The following is an 8147-nucleotide window of genomic DNA, read 5'->3' on the forward strand; positions in this document are numbered from 1 at the left end:
AAGTGGCATTCCAGTGGAGCACCGGCAGCAGGTGTGGAGGTGGATTGTCAGCCAGCACTGCAGTCATCTACCTGACCACTACCAGCAGCTGTTGCAGCAGAGCAAGAGCACTGAGCACCCTGCTTGCCGGCAGATTGAGCTTGACCTGCCCCGTACACTGACCAACAACAAGCATTTTTCCTCTCCCACCTCCCAGCTCATTCCCAAGCTCCGCAGGGTATTGCTGGCATTCTCCTGGCACAATCCTGCCATTGGATATTGCCAGGGACTGAACAGGTAAGGAGCCAAGTATGCTGTTTCTTCATGGGATACCACTGAGGTGTGGACACATACTCTAGACTGTGATCCATGCAGCCCCAGTTCTGTCCCAGCTCTAGGTGTTTTCCTGCAGAATTCTGCATTTGGTGTTGTCTTTTTTTTTCATCCAGTATTGTTGCTGGGGTGCAGTAAGCAGCAGGATACACTTGTTACAGAATAGGAAGGAACAGCTATAGGAGGTAAGAGTGAGGCAGCCCCAGAAAAATTGCATGAGGCTGAGGCTGAATTTTTAAGTTGTAAAGTAATCAGCAGAAGAACACCCTGGAGATCACCCTTTTTGCTGAGAAGAGTTGGAGGAAATGTTGGAAAGTGTTAAGATACAAGGGTGTTGCAGCAAAGACTCAAGAAGAGGCTGAGATCACCAAGGTTGCTCTGTCTGGAGAAGAGAAGGTTCATGGAATGTAAAAGCTTTCACTTCTCAAAGAAAGCTCTAGGAAAGATAACACCAGACTTCTTAGAATTGTGCTGCCAAGTAAAAGAGGCACCAGGCACTAGCTGTAAGAAGGGAATTTCTAGTTGGACCTTTTCTTGTGTTCATCATTTCCTGTGTTGGCTGATGACTCCTCCTGCAGTGTTGGATTGCCTCACCATGTCTTGTCCATCACAGATTGGCAGCTGTTGCCCTCCTGGTCCTCGAAGATGAGGAAAGTGCATTCTGGTGTCTAGTCCATATTGTGGAAAACCTAATGCCGGCAGACTATTACAGTAACACTCTAATAACATCACAGGTGAGCTAAGCACCCTCACATCTGCTTGGACTCTCATACAGTGATTTACAGGGAAGGTTTAAAAGTGAGCAGTCAGCTTGCAGTGTGTTTGATTTCTCACATACAGTGGTACCACCTTGCAGTCCCTTCCATTGCACAGGTATTTTAGACTTGAGAGTACAACATTGTTACACACACAGGAGATCCCCAGCAGGAGGAAATTGAGTACCACTCCTGAGTAATCACTTGAAGGTCTGGTTAGCCAGAAGGTGCCCACTAATTGCACAGTTATTACTTATTTTGAGGATGGCCTAATAGCTAGGAAGCAGCAAACTCTGATATGTGTAGAACGAAGTATGAAGAAGACACCATTCTGCAGCTCTTCAGATGATTTTTTTACTTCCAAAAAATCTTTGGAGTGCCATGGGCAGGTCAATGAAAATGCTGAGATTTTTGTGTTCACTGTAACTTGCATCAGTTCGGGATCAAATACAATGTTAGTTCTCGCTTTGGGACTCCCTGCAGATCAGAAAGCCCTCTGGCTGTTTGATGTCAAATGTCATACTGCAAGTAACTTACCCACCTGGTTTAAAGTCACTGGATTTCAAGGTTTTCAAGATGTCTTGTATCAGATACACTACCTCCTGCCAGGCAGACACACAGTCAAGATAAATCCCATGTACTTCAATGGATTTGTAGTTGTGTGCCTATACCACCCACACCCATCAGTGTCCAGCCTGATAAGCCTGTGTGGTCCTTTCAGAGACAAGAGGGTTTTATCTGTGTGCCCTCAATAGATGAGGCTTCAGTAGCTGAGAGTGACTGTGCCACTGAATTTATTGACTGATGTTTTCTGGGGTAGTGGCATGCTGGTGGAGAGACCAGGCCACAGACTGGGGAAGCAGCCAAATCACTGTTCCTAGCAAAATGTCTATCCAGAGCAGGTTGTGTTAGCTGTGGGATTTAATAGACAACACTCAATACTTGACAAATAGATTGACAATGAAAATATGACAGACTGAAGAGGCTTTCCTGCGCTTGGTGAAAAAACACTGTCAGCCGAGAAAGCCATTTTTTAGAAAGGCTGCCTGGCCTAATGGTTGGTCTCTGAAAGTCTAACTGAGACCTGTGTAAAGAGGAAGGTCTAGGGTGATGCTTTGTGGGTTGACTTGATAAAGTGAAAGCTTTGAGTTGGCTGGAAAACTTAAGGTTTAGTTCTTGCAAATTTAAAAGGCAAAGCATATCACCTTATCTGGTTTGTACCAGCTGTGCCACAGCTAAGTGGGTTGACACAGCTGGAGCAGTAGTGTGATATGGCATAGGGGAAGACCTAATCATGATCCTGCTCCTTAGCACTTAACTTCAAGAGACAACAGTTCTGCTAGATGAAGCCTTTATAAACCTGGATTAAGGATCTCGACAACTGCACTTCTGTGTTTTGGCTCATGCATGCAACTAGAAGCAGAGCACAGACCATATTCCAACTGCAAAGAGAAGCTAAGTGAGAAAATTAGGTCCTACTTGCGAAGTCAGAGGCATTCTGTTCAGTGTTCATTCTGTTGGGCCGTGTACAGTCATTCAGACCTGGGCAGGTTTTAATCCCTGTCATTCAACTGGATGCTCATGATATCACAGAAAAATCCCAGTAAGACTGATGCAGTAAGACAGGGCAGCATTTTCCCTTTTGACTTTGAAATTGCAAAGGAATATGATCCTTTGAGCATAATGTTTCTATCTCTGCTTGTATCTTTGCCACAACCTGTTTCAGCTCCACACATTGCACTGCATGCAGCATACAAGTACACTGATCAGTAATTTTGCAGAGTTGGGAGAAAAAGTATGCTCTTCTCTTCCTAGAATGTGGTTCACTGGGAGGCAGCAGCAATGATTACCACTCTATATGTGGACCACAGTGCTGTTGCACTGCTCCTCTCCTCCAACACCAGGACTGCTCTTGACTAGGACTTCATTGTTTTCTTTTTATCAATTTTAGGTAGATCAAAGAGTCTTCAAAGACTTCCTGTCAGAGAAGCTGCCTCGCCTCATGGCTCATTTTGAGCAGTATCGGATTGATGTCTCACTCATCACCTTCAATTGGTTTCTGGTGGCATTTGTGGACAGCCTGGTCAGCGACATCCTCCTGCGAGTGTGGGATGCCTTCTTGTACGAAGGAACTAAGGTGAAACTCTCAGTCTAGGCCTTCCTCCTATCTGCATCACATCTGTGACATGATGGCAGGGCAATGGACATGTATGTGTGTTAAAGAGATGTGAGGTTGAACCTCTTGTCCTATCCTGCCTGTTTGGTGGCACATCTTGATGTCTCCCAGACCCCTGTGTTGTCTGTGTACTTGCTGCCAGTAGGCAGACCTGTGCACAGTATCCTTGGCACTTTGTGGCAGCTAGTCATGCTACGAAGAGCCTCTCTGATGAGGTTGGATGTTTTCTGCTCCAAAACTTGGACATATCTGACAGTATGGCAGATACTGAGAGCATAAGATAGGCAGTTAGTATTTGAAACTGCAAATCCTGCATTGCCCCTATGCATAAGGAGAACTGGAGAACCCTTGTGAAATGCCTGTGGTGTGCTTTTGGAGGACCTGGCATGCTCTGAGGTTGTAAATTAGCTTACAGAGGGTCACCCTTTTGGAATTAGCTCTGTACTTCCTTCGGCCTGCCCTAGTGCAGCCTACTGAGAGCAGGAGTAACCCAAGGTCTAGTGTGTACTGCAGTGCTGTGTGTCCCAGCCCATCTTTTATTCCAGGAGGGTCTGGTCCCTCAGCTGATTAAGACTTGCCAGCTCAAATACCTTTCAACCCTCCAGGTCATTTTCCGCTATGCTCTTGCAATTTTTAAATACAATGAGGAGGAAATTCTAAGAATCCATGACAGTGTGGAGATCTACCAGTACCTACGCTTTTTCACAAGAATGATCACGGATGGCAGGTAGGACTGTGAATTGTAGACAATCCTGTGTTTGTGCTTTCTTACCTGTTAGCTCAGCCTAACATGAGTTGTGACTGGTTAAGAGAGATGCATATGCATTGACAGGTCCATGGATTAGGTCCATGGATTTTATCTCTTTTTGACTTTCCCTATGTGGTATTGCTTAACATTTTTTTGACTTGGTCAAAGGCACACTACAGCAGACCAGGCCCCAAAGTCTGGACCAGTCTCCTTTTTGTGGCAGCTGGAACCTGTTAGGTACTGCATGCTGGGTTTCTCTCAGCTATAGCTGGGGTATTTGGGGACACAGCAAAACCCACAGCTTTTAATGGCAACATGTGACTGAGAGGCAGATTTTTGTGATCAGAAGAGATCAACGTCAGGAATATTCCTTCCTGAGAGGCCACCAGAATTGGCTTCTGATCCAGTGTCTCCTGACTGGTGGCTGCACACCAGTACCTTAAAAAGTGGTATAAGTGTGTAAAGTGTTGCTTGGGTTGGTGTTTGTGTGAGAAGGAATTGCCTGTGATTCCTTTAAGACTCTGCTGCTTGGTGAGCAGTTGAGCTTAAAGAACTGAAGTCTGAGGCCTACTCTTTGCCTATCCCAGGATGCTCTTGGCATATCTATTACTATATGTTACCAGTCAGTAAATTGTTTCACCAGACCTGTCTTTTCTGTTGTAGGAAGCTGATGAACATTGCCTTCAATGACTTAAACCCTTTCCCCATGAAACTGCTGAGGAACCGTCGGTCAACACACAGAGAGGAGCTAGAGGCAGAGCTTCATGAGCTGGAACAGATCAAGGCAGCCTATGTAAAAGAGAGAGCAGAGCAGGGGCCTCAGGACTTGAAGGAGGTTGTTAGTGAAGAGGAAGAAGAGATTTAACAAAACTAGAGTTCCTCATCACTTTCTTCCCATTTTGCAGAACGCCATCAGTAGCAACTGTCTGGAAGAGATGAATCAGAGAGGGAAGGGTCATCACAGCAGGGGTTCTTCTGCCCCAGGAAGCAAGGCTGTAGTTACAGGACCATTTGGGGAGGAAGTCAGACTTCGTAATGGATTGGAAGGTGTCAGAGGAGTTTTATTCTCTCTGTTCTTCTCCCCATTCAGCCCACCCTGTTGTGTGCAGTTCAGGATTACAACTGAGGGTGCATAAGAAGTATCAGTTGTGGTACCATGACAGGAATTGACATGGTGCAACAGACCCAACCAAGAAGGGGTTTTCTACATTTTCTGGTGGAGGCTTGAATGAGATCTTTATGTACAAGTAAAATTAACAGAAATAATGAACTGAGAACCCTCCCTCATTGGTACCTAAAACTTCTGAACTGGTCAAGGAAGCAAACCAACTGATGAAGGCATAGTGCCTTCAAGGGCTAGCCTGCCAGGAGAACGTGTTTAACATTGCCACTACTGAATCATGACACTGTCTGCAGGTGAACATTGGGTCCAGGGAAGTCCTGGTAGCTGGAGGACATCATCCCATGGGCCTCAGGCTGGGACAAGGGAAATGGATTGTGGGAGAGTGGAGCTGCCACATGTTGGTTTCTGGGAGCAGTTGTGTCTCCCTGCTGGGCTAGGAAATGCTGGGAGCTCTCTCCTCTTTGTTTAGCTTTGACAGTGATCTATGGATTGGCCTGATCCTGGCAGCACTCTGCCTTCCAGAGTTGAGTTTGCTCCATAGAGGAACTCTCATCTCGGTGTGAAGCCAACTGCAGCCTGGCTGCAGGCAGGGCCTAGTGTTATAGGGACTTTTACTGGGGATGACTGTCTCTTCTGATCACCTCACCTTTTGCCAGGATGAGTGTGTGGCCTTCTCTCTCTGCCCTGCAGTTCTGGTTCTCCTGTTCTGGGTTTCTATGCTAATATTCCTGTCCCTGTCTCCCATTCATAATGGGAGGGACAAGGTCTTTTCTGTAGGATTTTACAGTATTGAAGGTGTTTTACCCATGGCATATGGCTCTCTGGGGGTGAACCCACAAACCATGGGGACTGGGTCACAAAAGATGACTTGATATTCTTTACAAAAAACATTAATTTACCCTAAACCAAGCAGCTGGCCTCCACGGGTCTAGCACACAGAGATGCCCCATCTGCCTCTGGGAATGGGGTCTGATAGCCTTCTCCCCTGCCTCCCAGGCTCGCTCATCCCTTGAGCTAGGTGCGCTACCTGTACAGCTCAGTCCTCCACAGACCCACTATCAGTCAAGTGCTTTAGATAAATGCAACTTCTTTTCCCTAACATGGTGCCAGATCCTGCTGCCCTGATTTCCTTATGAGCAGTGCTTTATTCCAGGTGTGTATGCAGTGCTGGCACTGACAGCATGCAGCAGACCCAGCTGGAACCGGGGCTCTGCTCTGTGTTTTCAGTCTGACCTTGAACCCAAGTGGATAATGCCTCCTTTAAACATCTTGTGGTTAACAACACAACCCTTCAAGCTGTCAGTGCTTGCAGAGAAGGGGAAAAGATTCATAGCCCATAGTGTTTCTCAGCCTGATGGGCTGTAGCCAAGATGACAGACTTTAGTGGAAACAGCACTGGCCTCTGTTCACCTGAGGCACATGGTGTGCCTTAGCTCTGCCTTAGAGACAGCTGGACAAGTTATCCAGTTTCGATGAATTACAGAAGACCAAGATGAGAGAGAGCTGTGGAGGCAAACTACACAGTATGGAAGTAATCAAAGTAGAAATGAAGTTTTGGGAAGAGTGGATAGATCCTCTGCATGTTGTTGAGAGCTTCACACATTTAAAGTGTGGGATGAGAAGAAAACATTACTGAAGTCTTACTAGAATATCTCAAAAAAATGCAGTTGTTTTAAAATTATGCCACCTAGCTAGGGAAGCTTAAAAGGCAGAAGGTTTTTCTTCACAGATGATACTGCTAATCTAATTTACTCGTACTGTTAGGTGTATGGGTGCACACAAATACTGATTCTTGCCACTGTTACAGACATTACCTTTGAAATCAAGACCCTGAAAACTAGAACTGTACTTACAATTTTATTTTTCCTAGAGCTTTCTGCAACAGTTTAAAATTTTTTCCTCCCAACCTGCCCTTACATTTATTAAAAAAGGCATTTGAACCATGTGTTATTAGACCAAACCATAGCCTCACATATGTCTACAGAATGCAATAAACATTGGTCCGTGATGTATAATGACCTGTTAAAAAATAAACACTTCTGAAGTAGGCATAAGGACCAAGGTGTTGTCCCTAATGGGGAATTCTGAAAATAATTTTAAATTGAAATCAGAAGGGCAGGACATCTCAAGGTTATTACAAGTTTCATTTGTTTCTTCACCAGCTCTTAGTTTTGTTCCATATGTGTATTTGCTGAGGGCCATTTCCTCTGGTCATATTGCTAGCCAGTCACTTCTGGTCATTCTTTACTGAAATGTGGTGGATGCAGGAATATCTTCAAGGCCTGTGCAAACCTGCACCTTGGAGCCAAGCTAGTATGTCCTCATGGGTCCTATGCTACTTCCCTTCTGCTTCACAAACTTTAGGGGTACTGAAAAGTACTGAACTCAGGTCACAAAGATGCCAGCTGGGCCCAGAGATTAGCTTTGCCCAGCACAAATCCTTCTGCAAGGCCTCAGCAAGACCTGCAGTGAGTATCAGTTAGTGCCAGAGGTGTTTTGAACAGAGGTTACCCCTGCATGAAGTGCTCAAGGATCATTTGTGCTGCTACTGCCAACTGTTGTGGCTGAGAAAGTTTGACCGGGTTGTACATCTCCATAGCTCCCTCTGCCTGTGCTGGTGCCTATAGGTAAAACAGTTGTCTCTACCCATATCTGGCCAGTTTTTGCTGAGTTTTGCTGTATGAGTAGCATTACTTGTTAAGCTTTCTTTCTCTGCATTAATCTAAGCCTTGGGATACCAGCTCCAACCCTAAAAATGGTGGGTTTGATTTCCACATCTACCTTTCCCCCTAAACGAACCATTAATCACCTTGTTGCAGGACCTTGAGGTCACCAAGAGTTTATAGTATTTGAGAGGGTAAACTGGTGGAGGGTGGCCAAACACACAGAGAGCCACTGCTGGCTCGGTAAGTCCATGAGCTGCAAACAGGTAGAGGCTGTGAGGCTTCCCTTCTTCAGCCCTTCTTGGCCCTGAGTGGTATTGGGTTGGCAGGATCTATACCTGTATATACTGCAGCTAAGCCCTTGCATATA

The 8147-nt window shown here is 45.6% G+C and overlaps 1 protein-coding gene across 1 annotated transcript in view; it reads left to right on the forward strand.

Annotated features, from left to right (window-relative positions):
* The window catches only part of TBC1D2 (TBC1 domain family, member 2), a 16660-nt gene extending 11624 nt beyond the window's left edge, over positions 1-5036 (forward strand). Inside the window, 5 exon segments of the mRNA XM_009069384.1 lie at positions 1-276; positions 926-1046; positions 3019-3204; positions 3849-3970; positions 4655-5036. The exon segment at positions 1-276 is cut by the window's left edge and continues 18 nt beyond it. Coding sequence (XP_009067632.1) covers positions 1-276; positions 926-1046; positions 3019-3204; positions 3849-3970; positions 4655-4856 — 907 coding nt within the window. The 3' untranslated portion in view covers positions 4857-5036.
* The last annotated feature ends 3111 nt before the right edge of the window (positions 5037-8147 follow it).

Source organism: Acanthisitta chloris, unplaced genomic scaffold, assembly GCF_000695815.1.
Source record: "Acanthisitta chloris isolate BGI_N310 unplaced genomic scaffold, ASM69581v1 scaffold36492, whole genome shotgun sequence".
Taxonomy (NCBI): domain Eukaryota; kingdom Metazoa; phylum Chordata; class Aves; order Passeriformes; family Acanthisittidae; genus Acanthisitta; species Acanthisitta chloris.